The sequence below is a fragment of the Poecile atricapillus genome, chromosome W (genome assembly GCF_030490865.1).
Source record: "Poecile atricapillus isolate bPoeAtr1 chromosome W, bPoeAtr1.hap1, whole genome shotgun sequence".
Lineage (NCBI taxonomy): Eukaryota > Metazoa > Chordata > Aves > Passeriformes > Paridae > Poecile > Poecile atricapillus.
The window spans coordinates 26,490,677-26,514,927 of record NC_081288.1 but is presented as its reverse complement, the minus strand read 5'-3'; the positions used below and the strand labels follow the sequence as shown (position 1 = coordinate 26,514,927).

The following is a 24,251-nucleotide window of genomic DNA, read 5'->3' as shown; positions in this document are numbered from 1 at the left end:
GGATCTGGGGACTAGAGCAGGGGGGCAGCAAGAGGCACGGGCAAATAATGCCAGAGAAGGAGGGAGCCGGGCAGGAGGGGGAGACCTAAACCCGTCGCTGAGCCACGAAGGCACATCAGCACTCCGTGGGATGGACGCTCCTGGGAGCAAAAAATTCTGAGAGGCAGAGGCAGAAGGAGAGCGCTGGCGTGGGCAGGGCAGAGTTAGGAGAAGAGCAGGTCGCAGCGGAGAAGTAAGTAGCTCTTTGGAGGGGAAAAAAATAAACCTAGGCTGGAGGCGAGCGAGGACTGCAGAGAGACTTCCCTGATTCCTCCGGTCCGGCTGAAGCATTTCATGGTGAGATGGAGAGACCGGCCGCTTTTCCCTTCCTCTGATGCTGGCTCGGCACGGCTGGAGCAGGCGGCAGCCCTCGGCAGGACCCGGGTAAGAGGCGGTGCCGGGGAGCGCTGCTCTCCTCACCGGCATGAGAGCGGGAAGGGTTTTTCTCCCTTAGGAAAATAATGTATTGTTTCATTTGCGTTCGCTCAGAGGAACAGCTATAAATATAACTTAGGGAGAGATGCGTGGCTTCGTGTGAGCGTGCCAGTGAATAATAAAGTTGCCTTGTGTGCATGGCGTATGCACGTACAGCTACCGGGGCGGCCGCGGGCCGAGGGGCAGGGGTGGGCTCCTGCCTCTAAACCTCCCCAACTTCCCTCCCCGCCCCCTTGCCACCCTGACTTCGGTCGCTTTGCAGGTAACTTCTTCATTTTTTCAGTTCCCCGTGTTTTCTTAGAGCCTTCTCGCCCTGGGCTGGGTCCTGCTCACCTTTTGCTTCTGCTCTGTAGATTCTTCTCTGTGCTGATCCCGGCCAGTTCATAGCGTAAAAGGCAGCTGGAGACCTCCTCTCCAGGCTGCCGGGTGCAAATGGGGCTGAAGTGGATGTGTTTGTCCTCCTGCTGCCTGCGGAGCTTTTTGGGCTCCAGACCTGCCCCCCTCTCCCTTGCCTTCCACCTCTCCTAGTCCCGGCATGGCCGATCCTGCCGGTGGTGGTCCAACACCCCCCAGACAGGCACAGTGCAAAGGGTCTTCTGGACAGAGGGTTTGGGTGAAGGGGATCGGGAGAAAGCCGTGAGCAAACTAGCAGAGAAACTCCGCCTTTGCTCCCTGTTGACAAGGTCGGCTTCCCCACCAGAGCGGGAGTGGGCAGGCAGGTTTGCATGGTGTTGGCAGATCACCTCGGATATCCCTGGCCCTTAAGCCCCTAAGGCCCTCCCTCCTGGGCAAATCTCCTGGAGTCATCCAAATCCTTCTGGCAGGAGCCTGGAGTTTCCTATCCCTGCTGCCCAGCCCTGACTCCATCGGTGGCAAAGCAAACAGCAGCTCTGGGGCTGCTCCCTCGTCCCCTTCCTCCCCTTGGGGGGTGGGCTGTGAAGGGCAGACAGTGACAGCGCACACGGGAACGCGTGGCAGAGGTGACATAGCTCCAAGGCTACCCTCAACCCCGGCTCTGTGCCCTCCTTGGCTTCTCGGGAGGAGTCATCCACAGGAGGTGGGAGGTGCGGAGATGAGCCCAGGGCTTGGGGTTAGCCGGAGCCTGGGAGGAATCAGGCAGGTGCATGGGGAATACATCTTGACAGAGCTGTAGGAACGTGTCCCTTCTCCATTCACCACCAGAAGTGGCATCCCCAGAAGCCTGAGACACCCCGGCAGTGTGTGGCCACTCCTGTTTGCAGCCACTGAAAATAATAATCAATACAGGGCAAATACGTGCCTTAGGGGGAAACAGGAACCCGGTGGGGACGAGGAAGGGGGACGAATGGTGAGGACGGCCACAGAGAGGATAAGCTGGAGAGGGCTGATCTGGAGGGAAGTGGGTTCCCTCTCCTCCACCTTTTTTTTCCCCTCCACCTTTCCCTCTGGTTGGGAGCTACGATCAAGTGCCCCGACCTGTGGTGCTGGCAGGGGGCAGGCAGTGGTCCTTGCCCCTTGCAGTCGCCCGCCATGGTTCGCAAGGAAAACCGGAAAGCGAGGAAGTGGCTGGGGTGGGATGGAGTTACTTGGCATGGCCAGTCCCTGCTGGCCGCTCCAGCCTCTCGGCCACCCCAAGCTCAGCCATCGGCCACGCCCGGGAAGCAGCTGCATCCCTGGGGTGGTGTCAGCGACAGGAGGGTGCCAGCAAGGGGGAGGAGGGCACGGTGACGGACACCTGCGCCCGCCGAGCACTGACATCAGCGCGGACGCAGAGCGGAGCACTTAATGGCCCTCTGCCCTCAGCAAGCCCCTCCATCCCTCCTCTCGTTATTGTGCTGGGCTGGCTTAACCCGGCAGCGCGGCCGGGAATCGATAGATGGATGCTGGCGTCTTAGCAATCGATCCCTTACTCATCCACGCGGCTCCCAGCCTCCCGCTGGCGCTCGCTTTTCTGTGAATGGCACGGGCTGAGTGAAGCCGTCTGCGCTTGCCTCGCAGCGCTGCGAAACTGAGTCAGGCTAAATTCCTGCTCCTTGACGTCACTGCTCCTGTGCCCCTTACCAAGGCGGAGAGGCCTCACAGGGAACCCCCAGAGGCACCGGCACCGGTTTTCCTCGCCAGATAAGATGGTTTTAATGGACATGGTTGGGATTGGAGCCCCTTCTCGGGAGAGATGCTGATTGTCTGGCAGTGGGGAGCTTGGGACAGGCAAGGGCTGCTTTTGAGCCGGTTCCCCCCCTGAGACCTCTGAGGCTCGTTCTCCAGCGGTGAAGGTGGTGCCGTGGCGCAGGCTGCTGAGAGATGGGAGCTGCTGCAATGTGACCCTGTCCCCGCGGCCCCAGAGACCCATGCACCTCCGTGTCCGTCCTCCTGGGAGCCGGGCAGCAGGCAGCTTCCTTCAGGGACAGTTTTGCCATTCACCCACTGGTTTATTTGGGGAGGAGATGCCCACCACCTCCTGGCACCAGCCACGCTGGCACAGCAGCACCACTGCTGCTCTCACTGGAAATTAGAGAGTGGAGGGTGGAGAACAAGACACTCTCCAGCCCGGCACCTCCCCACGCCACCAGCCAGGGGCTCTTGCCGCCGCTCTGCCCACGCTCCTGCCACCATGGCAGTGGGTCTGCCCCTCACAATCTGGACGGTTGTTTTATTTCTATGGCAACATTTCTCCTGAAACACTTCAGAGGGAGCCTGTTGGATAATGAGGGATGCAGCGTCCCCCATTCCGTCCCCTGCAAAAGGCTCAGAGGAACGACCTTGACACCTCTCCCCATCTCCTTCCCTCCCTGGCGAGCGGTACCAGCATTGGTACAAAGAGCTGCTGGCCTTGTCCCAGCTGCCTCTCTGCTGCCTGTTCTCCTTTCCCCTGCCTTCAGCTTTGCTCCCCCCTTGCCTCTTGCCGGTTCCCTTTCTGCTGGCAGCCTGCTAAAGCACCCGCGCGGACTGACCAGCTGAAAGGAGTCTTAGAGCAAGTGGATGCCGAAAGCGACTCTGCTGTAGAGGAGGGTAAAGCCCCGGGAGAGCTGTATAGATCGGCCCCGGCAGCAGCACGGTGAGTGCGGGGGCTGAAGGGCACTGGGGATCCCAGAGGCTGGGCACACAGGCGCTTCATCCCTCTGAAAAGCTCGATGGCATTACGAAGAGGCGGTGCCTGCCACGGGACCAGACTCAGCGGCCCCAGAAGTCCTCTCCTCTCCTGTTCCCGTTGCTGCCAGCACCGAGAAACAGGCTCGTGTCTGTGTGGAGGTGAACAGGCAGAAGTTGCGGGCAGCACCGAGTGCCAGCAGGCGACAGGCGACAGGCAGGTGAGCAGGCAGGGTGCCAGCGGGAGCGACTGTGGCAGGCCGGAGGAGCAGGGGTGTGACAGCAGCCCGTAGTGATGGCGGGAGGGATATCGCAGTCCTGGCAGATGCAGTCCCGCTTCGCACTGCTCTCCCGCAGCCCGAGCCTGGCCGCGATGGCAGCCCCTCCCTGTCGGAGAGCTGGGGGGCAGGGGAAGGAGGGGAGCAATGGTCCCCCGTACTGTGTGAGTTGGGCAGCACTTAGGCTCGACGCCTTCCAGGTGTGTTTGTTAACCCCGACGGATCAAACCGCAGCAATACAATTCAGCAAACCTGTAGTGAAGTACTTGATCCGCTCTCGGTGGGAATGCGGTTTTGCAGCTTACCTGGGATGCTCCCTCTGCTCTGTTTTTGATGCCTAGAAGGCTTGGCTGAAAAGGGAGAAGCTGGGGCCTTGCAGGAGGCTCATGGCTCTGCTCAGCTCCCTGTGAGCATAGCGACAAGGGGGCTGAAGGGGGATTTTTTTCCCCTGTCACTGATGGGTTAGTGCTTAGCAGCCAGGCCAGGCTGGCAACTCGGCTGTGGTGCAGCAGCTGGGTGCAGAGAAGTGGCTGCAGCCTCTCTCAATCGGGGGCTTGGTGCAGAGCAGGCTTTGCCCTGGTTATTGCTTGCCCTTGCTGCTGTCACTGTTGCTATCATCATTCATAAACTATTTGCAGGCACCTGCCTTGCTTGGTGCTTGGCAGAGTCACCGGCAGTTCATCCCTGCCCTGTCAAGAGCACAACTGCAGCAGGCAGGCAGATGATGCGAGCCACCCTTGCCCCCCTTTTCCTGCAGGCCGATAATTATTCTTGTCTCCTGACTAGCCAAAAGCCATCAAGACACCCCACATGGCCAGGCACTTTGTGCTGAAGGGATGCTGAGGCACAGGGATGCTGCCGGGAATGGCCTTACATCAGGGCTCCCACAGGGCAGTGAAGGGAGTTCCAGGGATGTGTAGATTAGTGAGGTCACCCTTTGCACTGTAAGTTTGTGCTGGGAAGCTGGAGGAGGTGACTTGAGTGCACTGCATCTGCCTGGGATGTGAGGACCTCAGGGACACCCCCAGAGCCTTCAGTTTTTCAGCTTTTGCAGGTTTTGCACCAACCCTTTGGAGTGTAGTCCATGGTTTTGGCACGTGGGGTGTTGGAGGTATCTCAGCCCCTGTGTTTCCTTGGGAGCAGGTGGGATGCGGTCTGCACCCTGGCTGCCGCAAAAGCTTGGTTCCTTTTTGGCCAAGAACACCACCCAGGGAAGGCCAGGGACCTTCTGAGCATTTAATTTTTCCTGTGATGCCAGCTACAAAGAATAACACCCACCTTCCTCACTCAGCAAGAAAAAGCAGGGGCATCTCCCCAGCTGCCGCTCCAGCAGCATCCTCTCCTTACAATCGTGCTCAGTCACCCACCCAGCCCCTGTGTCGTGTACCCCCAGCCCCATTTTGGCCAGAGAATGGTGGGTGAGTGCCGGTGCCAGTCCCACCAACCCCACCACGGGGTATCCCCCATCTAGTCTGAGATCCTGGGGAGCAGGCAGCTGTTCTTGCAGCGCCATTGTCTGGACGGTGCAGCCGCAGCAGGGATCGCTGGGGCGGTGTGGGAGCAGGCAGGAGGTGATGCTGTCACCTTTCCGTGCCTCTTCCTGACTTTGTCATCCTGGGGACCTTTGTGTGGTTCCCATTTTTAATCTGTTTTTTCTCCCTCTCACTCTTTCTCTCCTTCTCTCTTCTCTTTCTTCTCTCCCCCTCCCATCAGCATGTGGGTTGATCACTGCTCAAACTTTTAATTCAGATGGTAATTGGAATAATAATACGGGCAGAATCCTTCTGGCTCCGTTGCTGCAGCTGGCTTCAGGGAGCTATGAATAGCTCTGAGTCACACACTGAGATGGTTTAACTTCAAATCATTTTGTTTTGTTTTCATATTACCCATCCTCAGGCTCCAGAGCTTCACGGGGGAAAAAATATCCCCCCTTCTCACTCCACTCCAAAATATAAACCGGGCAGAGGCACATGAATAAAATCCTCTTTTGGAGAGGGAAACTGGTCAGCGGATCATGCCTTGAGGGGCAGATGGGGACTGTTGGCACTTAATCTATTTATAATTATTGAACGAAAAGGCAGAAGTGTGTATATAAAAATGGTATAGAGTTGATTACAGCTTCCTCCCCTCACCTTCCATATGTCACTTGCCTTTTTAATATGGTAAAACTCTCCTGCACGGTGACTGAGCCTTCGCGTGTGCCCGTACAGCGCCTGGCAGCCTGCCCTGCCGGCACGGAGCGGTGAGAGCTCGGCCGCTGCCTCTCGTGGCAGGACAGGCCCCCACGGCACCGAGCTGCCCTGTGAGCCCCAGCATGAACCCTGGGAATATTCGTGAGGAGTAGGAGGAGAGATGGAGTTACAAAGAGGATGGGGAGGACACACCGAGTGCTGCGGGTCTGCAAGGCTCTGCAGAAAGGCAGAGAGGTCCCTTCTCAGCTGCGGGTGTTTCCGCCCTGACTCCAAGAGGCGAGAAGTTCGTCTGCCGTGTTGTCACCGTGCCCGAGCTGGCAGGATGGGTCTGTGGACGCTGATCCAAGCCGGTAATAGGGACAAAGGCACAAAGCGGAGCGCAACCAGCGGCTGCGGTATTGACCACAGACAGGAGGGAAGCATTTGCCAGACAACTCCAGATAAAGCAAAGACTAAGAGTGTAAAAATACCCTGGGATTTTTCCATCGTTGCCGTTCACAGTGTATGTCCCAGAGCACCAGATATGGTTGTTATAAAAAGAGAAGTGGGGGAGTGCTTAAGCGTGGACTTTTCTGTTCTGTTTCATGAGACTCTTCCATTGCAAATTTAAGGAAGGATTGACAATATATGATCTACTCTGGCAGGAGCTGGAGAAAGGCTGGGACTTGTGAGGCACTGCACTGTGTACAGGGAATGGAGCAATAGAGGTATTGCCCCAGCACCAAGCTGCTCAACCTTATTATCCTGCAGATCCCTTGGAAAGGGACAGCAGCAGCACAGCCCCACGTGTCTGCTCAGGGCCAGAGCAGAAGTGGGGTGGCAGCGTGGGCTGGTGTGATGGCTTGTGCTGCTGGAGCACAGTGTCACACGGGAAAGAGGAGATGACTGCAACACCGTGGTGGTGTCCCTGGCATTGCTCAATCTAAGACACAGGAGGGGGAAAGTTGTTGGGAAAGAGGGAAGGTTAGCACATGCTCTGGGGCTGGAGACCCATCTGGCTCACTGTTTCAATGCTGCAAGGCAGTGGCCAAGACATCCGTGCTGCAGCAGCTTTCAAAAGTGCTGGGGGCTCCTGCAGGCCGTGAAACACTTGGGTGTTCACGTACACCCAGGACAGGCAGCAGAGGGATGGGGAGACATCTGTCCAGGCTGCAGCCTCCTGCCTAGCATCTCTCCTTGCTGCACCCACCAGCTTGGTTTCAAACCACTCCATAGGAATTACCACTGACTCTGCGGCTTCCTCCTTCACATGTGGGTCTCAGGAGGCAGAGCAAGCTCCAAGAAATGTCCTCAGGCATGCTCTGGATTTGTGTCTCTGTCCTCAGCCAGGCTTTCCTCCCCCTTGTCCATGTGACAGGCAGCTGCCTCTTCAGGATATGAATATAATCTCCTTCTGCTGGAGACACCTTTGAGCCTTCCCCTTTCATTCCATTTCTGTTTCAGCTTTCCAAGTTGCAATGGGACCTTTTCACAGCCATTTGAACTATATTTGCATAGGCTTTGGGCTCCGGGTAAGGCCCCTGGCCTTGCCAAGCTGGTGGCATTGATTTTGCCAGCAGGGATGTCAGTGGTGGCCCAGGTCCACCAGCTGCTGAGGAGGGACAGTGACCCAGTGTGGAGCAGTCCCCAGCCCAGGCGTTTCTTGCTTGCCTGTCTGTCCTTCCCATGGCGGCACCACGCGCTGTGGGGGTGTGTTGGGGTGGAAGTGGGAAATGTGTTTATTTTTGTTCGTCTCCTGGCTCGTGCCGCTCTGAGTTTGTGGCACTCGGTATTACTAACACTTCCCTGTGCCAGCTGGCAGCAGAGGATGAATCAGATTGGCAGCACCACAGCATGGACCCTTCACGGCCGTTCAGCTTAGAGTGATGCCTGTGGCCAAAGTGCTGGAGATATCTCCTGCCCCTGTCCAGGGTGAGCCCCACCCAAGTGCCAGTGGCTTGGCCTTGCTGGTGGAGATGTCTCAGTACCCTGTTGTCCCCTCTGACCCATGCTGCCTGCCCAGGCTGGATCGTCCCTGTCCCTCCTTTACACTGGTGGTCTCACTGGGGGCTTTGTGAGCTGCTCTCTGCTCACTGGCAGCATCCCCAAGCTGGGGTCAGCTCTACAGCCAGGAGGACAGCATATCCTCATGATGCCAAAAACACCTTCTGCAGTTGTGCTTTGACCCCAGCAGGCAACTTAAATATCACTCAGCTCCTCTCTCCCTCTCACTGCCCCTAGCCGCAGTGGGGAAGGGAATCAAAAAGAAAAGGTAAACTTTGTGGGTTGAGATAAGAACAATTTAATAATTGAAACAAAATATAACAATAATAAATATGTTAATCATATTAATATTATTATCAATAATAATAGTAATAGTAATAATAAGCACAGAGAGAGAGAATGACGGGACCCAAGAGAAACAAGTGATGCACAACCCAGTTACTCACTACCCAATGACTGATGCCCAGTCACCAGCCCCTTACAGGTAGCTCCCCCCAGTCATATTCTGGGCATGATGTTTTGTGGCATGGAATATTCCTTTGGCTAGTTTGAACCAGCTGTTCTGGCCATGCTCCTCCTGCAGCTCCTCAGTGGCAGAACGTGGGCAACAGAAAACTCCTTGGCTTGGAGTAAGCCGCTACTTAACAACAGCTCCAACATGTCTGTGTTATCAGCATTCTCATACTAAATCCAACACTGTGCTGGCTACTATGAAGAAAATTAACGCAGTCCTAGACAGAATCAGGACAGCAGTTGATTGCTTCCTCCCCCTCCCCTGCTTCTGACAACTCAGCACACATGGAACTCCATGACATCACAGACTTTGGAATGGTGGTGGTGCCAGTTGTCCCCAGCGCTGAGATGCAGAGGTGTGTGGTTCTCCACTTCCTCCTGAACATCCTGGTGCTCTAAACAGAGGGGTTTTGTGGCCACAACAAGCATTGCTGAGGCTGCAGAAGGTGGCACACTGCTTGTCTATGTCCACAGCCTGCATGGCCTGCACTCCAGGACGACAATTTGGATTCTCTTGGTTGCTGCAGCCCAGAGCATCCTGAAAAATGTCACAGCCATTTCGCATCTTTGGGCTAATGATGACGGTCTACCCAGAATCTCAAGGCTTGCAAGGTGATGATGACGATGATGGTGATGATGATGACAGTGAAGAATTAGGGAACTCCAGCCATTCTGAGCTTCCTTCACCCTTGTGCAAGAACAGTGACAGCCCAGATGACAATCAGACAGAGGGTCTGGGAGAATTCACCCTGCTTTCCTCAACTCCTGGGCACTTGGTGGAAGATAAGCCTGTGGGGTTGGCCAAGCATGCACTGGAGCTTGAGTCAGAAGATCAGGAGTTTCAGGAACCATTTTACAAAGACATGGGAATGTCTGACAGCTTGGCTGGAGATGAGGAGCCCAGCCTGAGTTATCACCTTCCTGGGCATCAGAGGTTGCCTGCTCTCCAAAAGACCAGTACAGCACCAAGTGGCTTCCATGACTCTTTCCAGCACAGCTCAGGCCAGCACTTGGGGACAGAGGCCACTGCCACACAGGCCCATGCCAGTGACCATTACGTGGAACACCCAGGGAGCACCACGGGAGCAGAGCCCCAGGTGCTGCAGGAGGAGGATGGTGAGGACAGCGAGGATAGGGAGGACAGGGAGTCCCCATCCCTCCAGCCGACCTACGACTCGCTCTGGCAGGAGAACAGCGTCCTCAGGTCAGAGAACAAACTGCTCAGGAACATGAACTTTGTGCTCATGTCGGAGAACTTTGCACTCAGTCAGGCGCTCAAAGAGCTCAAGAAGGCCAGCACTGTGGTCATGGAGGGGGATGTCGTGCTCAGGGAGGAACACAACATGCTCAGGGAACAGTGTGACAAGTTTGAGGGTGAGAATGCTGCACTCAGGAAGGACAATGCCATGGTCAGGAGGATGTTGAACACCTTGCAGAACAACTTGAAGAGACAGGCATGCATGGTGGTGAGCCTGCAGGATCAGCTAAAGGCCAGCCAGGTGGAACGAGAGAGGGAAGCTGGGCAGTTCCAGTCCTTAGTCCAGGAGACTGAGTGTCGTCTTCAGATAATGAAGGAGCGGGCTCTGAACGCTGAAACAAATGTGGAGAGGCTGAAGCACAAGATCTTTATTCTCCAAGGACAGCTGGAGAGATGCAAGCTGGAGAATGAAAACCTGAGAACAGACTGGCCTGGAAGCAGTGAAGCACAACTTAGACTTCACCAGGCAAAACCCCCACGAGCTCATAATGGGCAAAGATGCCTCCCTCAGGCAGCTCCTGCCTCAGGAATGCTGCCTGTTGTTGCTGAGGTCCTTGAATCTACAAGAAAAATTCTTAAATTTTGAGCAGAGAGAGGTCTTTGAGTGCAATTCTGTGTGAGTTCCATGGATCCGTGCATGGTCTGAGGCCATCGGTCTCCCACTTGCAAATATTTACTGCAAATTAAAGCATTTTCTTTCCCATTCTCAAATGTGTGTGCTCAGAGTGGTAGCCTTTATCCTTTGTGGAAATACTTTCTTTGCGATTAAGTACTAGTTGCAGGTAGTGATGTGGCTTTAGCTGCTGATACTCTGTTCAGGCACTGTGGAGCCAGCAGCAAAGGCTGCCCAGGCTCTGAGTTGCACGGTCCAGCCATGGTGGACTCCGTAAAAAAGAGGCTCTGCCACAGCTCTGGCTGACATGAGCTCCCTTGTGGGAGCCAGGAGGAAGCACAGCACCACAGGATGCAGAGCTCTTACACAGCGTGCTCATCCCATCCCACAGCTGTACCAGCCTGAACTGGGGATGAACAAAGCCCTTGTATTTCATCTGCTTCCTTTGCCCCTTGGGAAAGGGGTGAAAGGTAAGGAGCAGAGATCCAGGTGTTGCTGCACATGGTCTCACAAAGCTCCTTAGGTCCTCCCTCCTTTCTTTTGGTGCTGGCTGCTGCCTGGACCAGAAATCCAAAATCTCTAGAAATGATGCACCTGTTTCTGCAGCTGGAGAGTGAGTTGTTGGTTGTAGAAACTTTCAGGAAATTGTGAATTACTCATATGTGTGAGCTGTGACAGTGCCTTCCCTGTGTTATCGGGGTTAGTTCTGCCTAAGGATGAGTTTGGTATATCCAGGCTGGCTGAGAATGATGCCAGCTGAAGAGGACGCCCTTTCTTTTCTGGCTTGGGCTGGCATAGAGGGGTGTGCCTAAACTGCTCACCTTTTCCACCTCCCAAAGGCATGTAGGACCCTGCAGCCTCACCATGTAATCACTCTAGTTAGCTTTATCCCAGCAGGACCGTCTGTGGGTATGAAGTGACCTCTCTGCATCACATCAGCATTTCTGGATAACTTAGGTTACCAGCCCCAGGGTCTCGTAGGTTTACCCAGTTGCACAGCAGAAATTGCTGGCCAAACTGACCTCATAAAGACTTGGATGTTGTTGGGCAGTAAACTGGTGGGAGCTGGCAGAGTTCAGTGTCAAAGTGCTTTTTCCTGATGGGGATTTTGGGGCAGCTGTTCACTTTTGTCTCTATATTGTGAGTTGTGGATTACAATCTTGTTTTCTTCTCCTGGTCTCATAATACCCTTGGTCTGAGCAACCATGTTTGTGTTGCTGTAGAGCTTTAGCTACCTCAGTAACTGAGTAATATTCATCCCATCGGATGTGATGTCTGGAGCTTCCTTCTTGCTTCTTTCCAGCCTGCAGTCCTAACTGGGGAAAGCTGGTGGGCACCCCAGCCCACCCCATTTTGCGGAACTGATGATGAGACAAGGATGGCTCTCATCAGGTTTTCCATCCTAGGCAATATCATTTGCTGTTCCTCTCTCCTGTCCACGCACAACCACTTGCAAGCAGCTCTAAGCCTTACACTTGCTCCCAAAATCCTTGTATTTTTTCCTGTATCTGGCAACCAGTGGCTGTTCATTGGTGAGGCTGGGAGGAAGCAAACTAGCTGGTTCTGTCTGCATCTGCACTCCACACTGGCTGCTGTAATCCAAAGGCTACAGTGCAGGATTAGCATGGGTGTACAAAGCCCTTCCTAATCTGTGAGTCATTACCCCCTCAGTGCATTTCACTTCCCAGCAGCTCTGGGCAGGTGGAATAGGCTGGGTCTTGAGTCTTTGGCTTCCCCATTCTTCCATTCTGGGAGAACTGGGTTGGGACATCTGCTGGACATTTTCCCAGGACTCTGCTGCTGAACTGCTCCTTGGGTGCTGTACACACGGCATGTGGCAAGGTTTGTTTCATCTAACTGGCTTCTCCTTGACTACCCCTGAGCCCTTCCTTTCCATCAGTTCTTTTGGGCTCTACCCATTGCTTTCTTTCTTTTATTTGAAATGGGGGGGGGGGGGGGGGGGGGGGGGGCGGGGGGGGCGGGGTGGAGGGGAGATGTTCTGCACACCCTGGAAAAAAATCCCCTCAGACTTAGGCTGGGCTGACGGGGATCCCTGAGGGCTGCTGTGCATTCCTATGCTTTGTTAGTCCTTGTGTGAGAGGTATTTAGCCTGGCTGAGCTCTTGTCCTGGTGTAAGCTCTGATATTAATATAATGGCTCAGGGCAAGGGCCCTGTGAGCTGCTCAGCTGCTGTGCCCTTGATCTGGAGAGTGATGACCGGCTGCCCCTGTTCCTCTGCTGGCAGGAGGTTCTCGGGAGCATGGGGTCTGCGGGCCGTGCACCCAGGTCTATCCGTCAGCTCCTCACCTGCCCAAGCCAGGCTGCAGCAGGTGCCCCAAGGAGACCTCCCAGCACACCCTGAGCAAAGGGCTGGGAGCCCTGTGCCTGCTGCTCTGGACTGGGATGCGTGCTGTCGTGGGAGATCTGACTGGGTTTTGCTTTGTCCTTTTCTGCCAGGCACGTGCCCAGGAGCAATCGCAATGGCAGCGCTGGTCCCAGCTCGCCAGAGGTGAAACCTGGAGCTGCCCAGTCCCATGTGAGTGCTGCTGCATGAGCTCCCACGCCCTGCCAGCTCCCACGGCCCCCTGACATCTGATGACAGAGCGAGCCATGGGCAGCGTCCGAGTCAATCGGTGAGTAATCCTCCTCTTGAGACCTGCTGCTACCCTGAGTGACCTGGTCCTCCTTATCTGGCCCTTTAGACCCTAACTCCAGACTCCCTTTTGATACATTCTTCTCAAATTACCTGTCCTTTCCTGTTCGAAGGGATGACTCCTCTCTCCTCCTTCAATCCAAAACATGCCACATATTGGGGTAGTGCTTGGAGGAATACTATGGAGGAGAAGCAAAGCAATCCGCAGTGCTGGACCAGAATCTACAGATTCCAGCAGCACTGCAGAAGGCACACGTTCCCAGGAATCACAACTCCAGCCACCAGTGCTGTCCTTGCTGTGAGATGCGGATGGAGGCCAGCTGGAGGACTCCAGCTGACACATCAACATTGCGGGGTGGTAGGGAGACACTCCCAGGGTCCTGTGAAGCTGCAGCTTCTCAGGCATGAGGGCGGGGCAGTCTTTGTGCTTCAGTGCACTCTATTGATTTCCTCAGTGGTCAGAGCACCTTCTGCCATCACATCTTTAAGGAGTATCTGCAGCTTTCACAGGATCACATGAGGGGCAGTGTCAGAGCTGACTGCGAGGGAGCTGGAGGGGCGAAGGTCTCCGAGAAAGTGTGTGTGTGTAGCTTCTGCCAAGGAAACTGTCAGTGCTTTTGCTGTTGATTTCCAAATTACACCTTTGGCTTCGGATAAGGGATGCTGGAAGACATACATGTTGCTGTGGCAACAGAATTGTCCTGAGTGCAGGAAGTGTATAAACATTGTCACCACACACCATGAAATCAGTGAGCAGAGCAGAGGAGAAAATAGAAACTCTCCTTGTATTAGCCTTGTATTATATGAGGGCCAAAACGTAGTCAGGCTATGGTTGCTTGCTCCCAGGCTTCCTGGCTGTCCCGGGTTTCAAAGCCTTGTATCCCTCCCCACCACAAAGGCTGGAAGGTTCCACAGAGCTACAAGCTGCTGCTGCTTTACTGCCCTGTCAGGACTAGATGCAACCTCCTGGCAGCAACACTCATCGAACATTGCAGCTGATCTCCACCAGTTTGGTCAGGTTGGCACCGTGGTTCAATAATCACTGGAACATGCTGCTGTGAGATCCAACAGGGTGGTACTGTAGCCCTGTGAGCCAGCCACATCTCCTGCCCTTGCTGTCCCAGTGGTTGCTTTTACCCTTCATGCATTCCTGATGGAAGTGCCTGTTTCTTCTCTTCCCAGGTACAGCATCGTTTCAACCGAAGAGGATGGACACAAGGTCTCTGCGCTGGGCAGCATGAACGGGCACAGCCGGAACGGGAAGGGCCATGCTCCCCGGCGGAAGCACCGCAACCGTTTTGTGAAGAAGAACGGCCAGTGCAACGTTTACTTTGCCAACCTGAGCAACAAATCTCAGCGCTACATGGCCGACATCTTCACCACCTGCGTGGACACGCGCTGGCGGTACATGCTGATGATCTTCTCTGCCGCCTTCCTGGTCTCCTGGCTCTTCTTCGGCTTTCTCTTCTGGTGCATCGCTTTCTTCCATGGCGACCTCAACGCACCGGCGGTGGCAGGTAGTCCCTCTCTCCTCAAGCCCTGCATCATGCACGTGAACAGCTTCCTGGGGGCTTTTCTTTTCTCGGTGGAGACACAGACAACCATCGGGTACGGCTTCCGCTGCGTGACTGAGGAGTGCCCGCTGGCTATCATGGCAGTTGTGGTGCAGTCCATCGTGGGCTGCGTGATTGACTCCTTCATGATTGGCACTATCATGGCCAAGATGGCAAGGCCCAAAAAGCGGGCCCAGACCCTCCTCTTCAGCCATCATGCGGTCATCTCCGTGCGGGATGGCAAACTGTGTCTCATGTGGAGGGTGGGCAACCTGAGGAGGAGTCACATCGTGGAGGCCCATGTCCGAGCCCAGCTCATCAAGCCCTACATGACGGAGGAAGGGGAATACCTCCCCCTGGACCAGCGGGACCTAAATGTGGGCTATGATGTGGGTCTTGATCGTATATTTTTGGTCTCACCCATTATTATTGTTCATGAGATTGATGAGGAGAGCCCCCTCTATGGGATTGGCAAGGAAGAGCTGGAGACGGAGAATTTTGAGATTGTGGTTATTCTGGAGGGGATGGTGGAAGCCACAGCCATGACCACACAGGCACGAAGTTCTTACCTTGCTAGCGAAATCCTCTGGGGTCATCGCTTTGAACCAGTTGTGTTTGAGGAGAAGAACCACTACAAAGTGGATTACTCACGCTTTCACAAGACGTACGAGGTAGCTGGCACACCTTGCTGCTCAGCCCGGGAGCTGCAAGAAAGCAAGATGACCATCCTACCTTCTCCACCACCTCCCAGTGCCTTCTGCTACGAGAATGAGCTGGCACTTGTCAGTCAAGATGAAGATGAAGATGATGATGAAGTGGGTGTGGTGTTAGGGGGCAACACCAAGGAAGAGGGAGGTATCATCCAGATGATGGATTTTGGAAGCCACCTGGACCTGGAGCGGCTCCAGGCAACTCTGCCTCTAGATACAATCTCATACCGCAGGGAGTCAGCCATCTAACTCCTCCAGCCTCCCCATTCAGCACCCATTGGCCACAGTCTCCTCTGTTCCGTACCCATACACTGGATAAGTCCCTTCACCACCAAATAATGTCTCCCATGATTGCCTCTCAGCCCCCAAATACACCAAGGCCTGGAGCTGCTCTGATATACTCCCTTTCTCATAAGGTCATACTGCCTGGGAGAGGAGTGAGGATACACTAGTCTTTCCGGGTATGCAGCTTGGGCTAGAACCCCTTTCCTGCCCAGAGACAGGGGAGCAGCAGGCCTGGTTTCTTGTCTCTGGAGAGGTGACAGGAGTCCCTGCCTTCAGTGGACAGATTGGGACCCCCAGCAAGTGTTTCTGCTGCTGAGGCAACAGCACTTTCTGTCCCCTCTCACTATGGGTAGGCCCCATGGCTGTCAAGGGTCATCGCCATCACTGGGAGAGGAGTGACACCTAAGCACTGACCAGATGAGGATAGAAGGGAGAGTTTGGGACTCCTGGAGGGAGTGGGGAAGGATCTCAAGGGAGGAGTTTACTTGCATGTTTATTGCTTGTTGCACATGATTCTGTATATAAAAGAGAAGGAGAACTGAAATCGATGTTCTTCCACTGCAAACGCCAAGCTAGGAGACAAAGACGTTCTACATAGGCTGCTCTGCACTCTCCTTGGCTTTTGGTGTCTGTCACCTCCAGAAGCAGTTCGGCTCCATGGACTCAAATCCAGTTCTCCCAGTCCTCTTGAAAAACATGTCCTGCTCCTCTCCTGAGATACCTGGCAGAGGAGGCAGGGCTCTGTGCTTACCACACTCAGACTGCTCCCTGGCACAGCACAGCCGGGATGACAGACAGGTGACCTGACTGGACAGCAGACCCTCCACTCGCTCCTTTTGCCTCCTCCATTCTTCTCCCTGATGCCATCAGCTGTAAAACAGAATTTGTAACTATTTATTTTTAATAAAGTCTAATATCCCAAGGGGAGGTTTGGAAGCAAAGGACAGACTACAAGCCTGGTATAGAGACTGATGAGGGTTACTAGGGCTGGTGTTTGTTATTTGTATGGCATTGGACCCTGGAAGCTCCACCATGAGGGCTCTCTTGTTCTGGGCCTCCCTGATAAAGACCTATAATGAGAGGCTCAGAGAATTTGCCCAGGGAGAAGGTCATACAAATGTGTGTATGGAGGGAATAATCTGCACTAAAATTACCAGTAGGATGAGTCAAGAAATACTGTTTGTTTTGGAGATAATGACAGTTTTGCCCAGAGAAGGCTTATAGATATACTTGGTGAAGAGGCAGAGATGTGCAAGACATTGCTCTAGATTCAAAAACCCCATGAAAAAACCCAAAGCCTCTCTTTTTGCTATAGGCAAGTGGAGGGAGAATGAGGGAGGACATCAACCAAAGCTAGACCTGTAACATCACTTTGTTGTCATTTCACAAGAGGTGAAAACCTGATGAGCATCTTCCCTCAGGAGCAGCAGAACCATCCTTTCAAAAGTGCAGATGAGATGAGGACAGAACAACAAACAGGATGCACAGGAAGCTGCTCTGGGCACCCAACAGCTGTGCTATGGAGGAGAATGGCTGGAAAAGTTATGTCCCACATAATCCCTGATCTGCAAAGCATAAAAAAAGCATCTCAATATCAATTTGGAATTGGTTCAAGAAGCAAAAGGAAGAGGGGAAGAAGCAGAAGGGCAAGGAATGAAATAGCAGGACTGAGAGGAAGAACCAGACACAGTAGGCAGATGGTGGAGAAGGAAGGGGAAAAGAGGAAGAGAAAGTGAGGTTATATGGAAGTGCATTTCAGAAAGAGCATAAGTAGACTCACAAGATATGTCTAGGCCCAGACATGGTCACTTCTCATCGTAGGATGTAGTTTTGTGGGGGAACAGCTGTCCTGCCTGGGTTTGCTCCATTCACTGGAATAATTCCATTCCCCAGAACAATTCCATTCCCCAGCCTTCTCTGGGCCCAGCCATGGAGCCGGTTTTCTGCCCAATGAACAGTGCATCCATTTAATTCCTCCAGCAGCCAATTTCTCCAGGACAAATGCTTTGGGAGACAATGTCAAAGGCTTTACAGAAGTGTAGGTAGACATCATCCACAGTCTTGCCCTCATCCATTACCCCATCCATGGTCACTTTGCCATAGGAGGAGATCAGGTTGCTCAGGCAGGACCTGCCTTTCCCAAACACATGCTGGCTGGGCCTGATTCCTCAGTTGTGCTACATGCTCTGTATGATAGCAAGGTGAATTGTTCCATGAACTTTCCTGGCACTGAGGTCAGGTTGACAGGCCTGTAGTTCCACAGATTCTCCCTCCAGCCCTTTTCGGAGGTGGGTGTTGCAGTGGCCAACCTCCAGTCACCTGGGGCCTCTCTGGCTGGCTAGCCAGGACTGCTGATAAATGATGAGAAGTAGCTTAGTGAGCTCTTCCACCAGCTTTCTCAGTGTTCTTGGCTGGATCCCATCCAGCCCCACAGACTTGGGAGTGTCTAAGTGGTGTAGGAGGTCACTGAGCATTCCCTCCTGCATTATGGGGCTCCGTTGTGCTCCCTGTCCCTGTCTTCCAGCTCAGGGGACTGAGTACCCTGAGGACAACTGGTCTCACTATTAAAGACCGAGGCAAAGAAGGCATTAAATACCTCAGCCTCTACCTCGTTCATGTAGTGATCCTCGGCTCCAGAGCCCATCTGCTAGAGCGGTTTGCCTCAAAGCCTTCACTGAAATGGTGGATTCACTGGATTTTGAGTGGCCCCCATCCCTCCTGGTTCAGCTGGTGCTGAGGCAGAGCTGCCCCTCCTCAGAGCTCCCTGCCCCCTACTTGGGAGCTGGGCTGCCTCTCTCAGCACTAAATTCAAGAGTATGCTGGTTTAGAAAATGAAGTCACCCCCTCCTTTCATTATTTACTTATTTTCCCCTGAGGGAATAAGCAGGGGCTGATATTGACCTGGCTTTTAATACAGCTTTCAAAGTCGTGTGCCTGCCACTGGCCATGGAAACAAACTAATGGACCGAGAGAGAAGGACTTTGCGTGCGAGGACACGGGCATTCAGGACACAGGCTGGGGTGATGGCCTTCAGGAGAAGGGGAACCCTCATGGCTGGGTACTCCTTCACTGACATCCAGCATCCTTTGGAGGCGGGTGGCAGTGCTTGGTAGGGATGAAGTGTCCCCTTAGCTCTTGGCAGACCCATCAGTCACCAAGGAGTGAGCGTGCAGAGATGCCAGGCCAGGATGGTGCACCAGGGCCATGGGCATGCACAGCTGAAGTGCTTGGGGCAACACACAAGTCAGCACTGCCACCCCTCCCTTCACCTGGCTGGGCTCTTGTGGGAAAAATGGGACAAGACTGCAATAAATCTGAGGGAACAAGCATCATTCAGCCATACTGGCTCCAGCCCTCTCTATGTGTCTGAACCTGCTGGATGTTTTCATGTCATGTTTGGCATCAGGGTGGAGAAGACAGTGAGGCATTGAAGAATACCCAGCTAAACCCCTGCTGTTCATAATAAAATTGCAAGAAAGCTTTCAGTGCTGTCAGATCTTTAGAGAGGGGAGGCAGAAGGGGGTTGTGGGGAGGGGGCAGATTGAAGGAGAGGAACAGCCAGTGCAGGAAAACAGAGGTGATGAGTAAGTTTCTGCCTATCAGACACTCTTCGTGCAGCTGTGCTGCTGGTGCCACACACAGCCTCTCTGACAAAATGGTGCAGCCACTCCAGAAGCTGTTCCTGCAAGCTGCACACGTGCCAACAGGCTTTACTGATATGCAGCAGCAGGACATCCTTCTGCACAGGTGCTTGTGCACCTGCACACTGGAATCCCAGAGCACTCCTGCCCCAAGTACACACTGCAGGTGCCTATATGTGTATGCCATGTAGGGGCATAATCCATCCTACACAACTCCATCCCATAAACACCCAACCATATTCATAAAAATGCTGCACAGCAGCGTCTCAACTAGTGCCTCTCTGGCTGTGTGCTGGGGACTCCTTTGCACAGCCTGTGAAAAGTCACTGGGAGAATCCATCCTGGAAAACAACTGTTTGCTACAGAGAAGGCTTGACAGTCTAAAGGATTCTGCAAATCAGCTGTCCAGGCCATTCATAACTGTAAATACACCAGGTATTTTACCTTTTGCACACAGTGTGGGGAGCATCAGGTAGGTGATACCTCCTTGCCCTGTGCTCTCCAGAGAAGATACATTTAATGTATGAGAGGGCATGGTGTCCCTGGGTTCCTTCCCTCCTCCAGGATCTGCTGGAGGGATTGCTTGCCTAAGACCTGCCTCTAGTCCTAAGGGACTGGCAGCTTGCTTTTCAGGAGGAAGACACTGCTTCTTTGTTTATTCAACCACAATCAATATTTTTTTCCTGTCTTCTGAACATCTTACTTGGCTCATTATTGAAAGCTATTCAAATAACAGAAAGATAATGGGGAGAGGAAGGACTTTTTCCCTATGAATAAGATCCAGGCACTGGTTCAGATCCTCTACCCCATGACAACTAACCACACTGTTGTCACTCGTGCCAGCTCTCAAATGAATGTTGTTGTTTGCAATGACACTTGAGAAACTTGTTTCATGTTTTATTTTTGGTGACACTTTTGGACAGTCCTTTTGAAAAGAAATCATCATTGGCACCTTTCAACTCACACAAAACTTGCTCAGCAAAACATTTTGGTACACATTGCAACTAAAAATATTTTTAAGAAACACAACAATAATCTCAATTGAGGAGAAAATAGGTTTGGATTTCCATGATTAGGAAATGGTGCTTAAAATATCTGTGCTTCTGAACAAACATGTTAGGTTTCAAACAGCTTGGTTTTGTCCGAGTTTTACACAGGAGTGGATAGGGCACATGGCACTGTCACAGCAGCTGTGCACAAGCTCATGACCTCTGCAAGAATGCCTCCTCTGTGTTCTTTGAGCTTTAGCAGTTCTGCCTTTGCAAGAGGGCCTGAGGTCTCTTGCAGCTTTTGGACAGGCAATACTAAGTGGCCATGGTTTTAAATGTCACAAAAAAACAAACAAAAAAACCTCCCAAAAACAAACAAACAAAAAAACCCCAAACAAACAAACAAATGCCCCAAAACCCCAAAACCTCAACAAAACGACAAACAAACAAAACACTCCCCTCAAAAAAAAAAAAAGTCTTACCTTCCCAGGCCATTAAGGCCTTGCCCCCACGAAGTCAATGGGACTTTGGCATTGCCCGTGGTAAGAGCAGAGCTGGGCCCTAATGGAGCATCGCTATTGGAAAACCCCGCAGGGCCCGGCCCTGTGCTAAATCCGCAAAGCTGGGATGGGCTCTTGCTGCATGCGCAGGAGGGAGAGAGGAGGGAATGGAGCCCGCTGGGATGTTGGAAACGTGGGGTGGTGTAGGGCAGCTGGGGCAGCCTCGCTGGTGCAGACAGAGGGGATCAGCAGAGGATGGGGATGCAGGGGAGGCAGTCTCTGCTCGCAGCTGCCTGCGGCACGGATCCCGCTGCCGGGGATGCCACACAGGCAGGAGCTGAGATGGCAGCCGGCTCTCGAAAGGGCTGCACGGGCTTCTCCTCCTGCCACGGTCCGCGGGGTGCGGGTCCTGCCCTTCGCAGCCTCGCCGCGCTCCCGCAGGCAGGACGCGGCGCAGGGAGGCCGAGTGGCGCGGCGAGACTGGGGAAGCCCGGCTATTGCCGGCCTCAGAGCACCACCTAGAGATGAAAGCAAGGCCGGCATCCCCGGCGTCACAGAACCATAGAATCCCTTAGGCTGCAAAAGACCTCTGCGGTCACCGAGTGCAGCCCTTAACCCAGCACTGCCACGTCCACTGTCAAACCGCGTCCCCAAGCACCATATCTACACATCTTTTAAACGTTTGTGGGCATGGTGACCTCTCCACTTCCCTGAAAAAATTGCTCCAGTGCTTGACAGCACTTTCAGCGAAGAAAATTTTCCTAATATACAAACTAACCTCCCCTGGTGCAACTTGAGGCCATTTCCTCCTGTCCTATTGCTTGTTATTTGGGAGAAAAGGCCAAGTCCCATTGCTACAACCTCCTTTCAGGTAGCTGTAGAGAGTGATAAGGTCACCCCAGAGCCTCTTTTTCTGCAGGCTAAACAACCCTGACTCCTCAGATGCTCCCCATAAGACCTGTGCTCACCCCCACAGGTCCCAGCATCCTTGCAGCTCCTGACTCCCCAGGCTCACCCAGTGCTGCTTCTGGCCTGGTGCTGGGACATTGTGGGGCTGGGCTGGGGCTGAGGCTGACTCTCCAGGCAGTGCCATGGGGCACAGGTGGGGTTTGGGGGAGGAAATATCTGATCTGGAGTGAAAGTAGGCTCTGAGAGGACCAGCATCCACCACCAATGCTGCAGTAAAGGTCAGCCCTTCTGACAGCCAGGCCACGGCTTTCACAGAGTGGACACTGACTCTGAAAACAATTCAGATATGCGCTACCACTTTGATTTCTTGTTGGGGATGAATCTGTAAAGCCATGCCTGCTCAGGGAAGTTAGGCAGAGATGACCTTTGTTCAGAGGCAGGTCCTTCTGGTTGCCGACTTGCTATCTGCTTGTCCTTCTGCTCTGCCTGGTGCATGTGATCAGTGTATAAAATTTTCTGCCTCTTTTTCCTATTATTCAGTCCCTTGATGGGACAAGCTGAACCTATGACTGTAGCATGGCACTGATGCCTCTACCATGCCACAGGTGGGAGGCCAGCATGCTCCAACAGTGAGAGAGGGCCAGTGAAGCTGCATGGAAGTGATGTCCTTGTCAGCATGAGGGCTGTCAGGTAGAAGGCTTGCCATGCCCTGAGAGCTCTTCAAGCAACCAACCATTTTGTATCCCCTTGGAACAGTAGATAACGACAGCCTGGCTTGCAAACTGTAAGAAGACTCTGGTCTTGGGCTTCTTCCAGGTCCCAAAGAAAGCAACATCAGCAGAGCAGTCAGAGGGCTGGCAGTATAATGCTTACCTTTGACCACATCCCCTCCAGAAGGGAGCATTTAATGTGGGTAATGTCTCTGCTTTCTGGACAGCCTGGGCATGTGGACCCCAAGTGACTCACTGTCCATGTCAGATCAGCCTGGAAAGAGGTAAAGTGGAGCAATGCAATTCCACTTCCCTGATGCCTGTAAAGAAATTCAGGATGGACACAAACACTCTCCTGAAATAGTCTGTGTGACACAAGATATTTGAGCTTTAAAAGCTTTTATTGGTCTCTGAAATTAGCAGGATTATTTTGGTGCTGACCCCAGATTTGAAATAGCAAGTCTTGAAACCTGGGATCTGGCAATATTTGGGTCCCTCATTGACAGAGTTGTTTGAATGTCCCAGCAGTACAGTCACTGAAAGAGTCAGCTGAGGGCCTGTAGAGCACAAAGCCTCGTTACAGAAGCCGTAGGAGCAAGAGAACAAGAAGCTTGAAATTGCTCTTGACAGGTGATTAGGTGCTCACCCAGCAACAGCCTCTGTGTGTCTACCAAGGGCTCGGCACAGACCTGCACACCACTTCTGGGGCATTGGAGAGAGGAGGACGAGCTGATATAGGAACTCCAGAGGACTTTGAATGTGTTTGTAACATGACCTGCAGTCTCCACATGCTTCTCTCAGGGACAGGACAATGAATCAGTAGGAGAGTGGGTCTGAGCACATGACAGGCAATGCAGACCTATAGCAGAACACTTGGTACCATATAGAATGATCTGATTAAATATATGCAGAGTAGAGCCATCATTTAGCTCCAGGCTGCTGGGTTACACCGTGTGCCTTTTGTTTTCTGGGATAGAGTTTCGTGCTCACTAGCAATGAGGCTGCCTTGAATAGAGAATCTTATGTGACCCCTCCAGTGTTGTGTGAGGCTGTAGGAAGAGCAGGGAAGAGCTGCAATGTAAACCAGCTCTGGAGCAGAGAGCTGCAGACATGGGGTGACTGGCTGCAGGGTAGCAGGGATAAATAACAGGGTGACCTGGAGTGTCCAAGGAGCCAGCAGTGATCAGCAAGCCAGTGGGTGCCGACAGGACAGAGCAGCATGAGGTCAGTGGAGGAGGCAAGTCAGGGTGAGGGCAGCTGGCTGGGGTTGCTGCAGAGGAGGTAGAAGGTGTGTTGGTAGAGCTGGATGGATGAAGCTGCATGTTTCCCACTGCTCTGTTTGAGACAGCTGTCCTGCAGCAGTCATATGGTCTCATGAGCTTGAAATGCATTGCCAACTGTTAAAATGCAAGAGTCATTTGTGAAAAGTGTGGGATTTTCTGACTCCTTGTATATATTTGATGATTTGTCTCATGGAGAGGCCTCCAGAGTCCTAATGTCCTCCACGGCTCCATTTCGCTTGTTGTTGCAATCACAAGAGAAGGGACAGCTTCTGTTGTCAGAGAGGAAGCAAGCACAGGGGGACAGAAGCAGCTGACAGCAAGGCAAAGTGACTTTCCCAAGATCATGAAACAGCCAGTGGCCAAAGGACAGGTTTAACCTTCCACTGTGGGTTTAACCTTCCACTGTGGGTTTAACCTGTCACCTCCTTGTACAGCTAAAGAAGGACACTGCAAGTGATAAATGAATCAGGAGCAGTTCCTAGACTATCTCTGCCTATCCTGAGTCTGCAGCTACAGCAAAGCTGTTGCCAGGACATTGCATTTCCCTAGGTACACACACCCATCACCTTTGTACCACTGCCTACAATTCCAAGCAGTACTTCTGACAGACCAGGTGCTGTGCATATTCCCAACTCAGATAC

The 24,251-nt window shown here is 53.2% G+C and overlaps 2 protein-coding genes across 4 annotated transcripts; both read left to right on the top strand.

Annotated features, from left to right (window-relative positions):
• Positions 1–233: 233 nt before the first annotated feature.
• Positions 234–16,537, top strand: LOC131592438 (inward rectifier potassium channel 4-like). 3 transcript variants are annotated; one of them, XM_058863945.1, is made up of 3 exons: positions 234–423; positions 12,835–13,010; positions 14,213–16,537. In XM_058863945.1, exons 2-3 carry the CDS (start codon positions 12,973–12,975, stop codon positions 15,540–15,542), a joined length of 1,368 nt encoding a protein of 455 aa, XP_058719928.1. In that variant the 5' UTR covers positions 234–423; positions 12,835–12,972; the 3' UTR covers positions 15,543–16,537. The 3 variants fall into 3 exon arrangements, with proteins under 3 accessions (XP_058719928.1, XP_058719929.1, XP_058719931.1); XM_058863946.1 differs by lacking the exon at positions 234–423 and adding an exon at positions 12,028–12,219; XM_058863948.1 differs by lacking the exon at positions 234–423 and having other exon boundaries at positions 12,806–13,010.
• On the top strand, positions 7,733–10,401 carry LOC131592439 (uncharacterized). The gene is given in 3 exon segments (XM_058863949.1): positions 7,733–8,862; positions 8,981–10,184; positions 10,186–10,401. Coding segments are annotated over 2 exon segments (1,332 nt in total). The 5' UTR covers positions 7,733–8,862; positions 8,981–9,051; the 3' UTR covers positions 10,385–10,401.
• Positions 16,538–24,251: the final 7,714 nt, after the last annotated feature.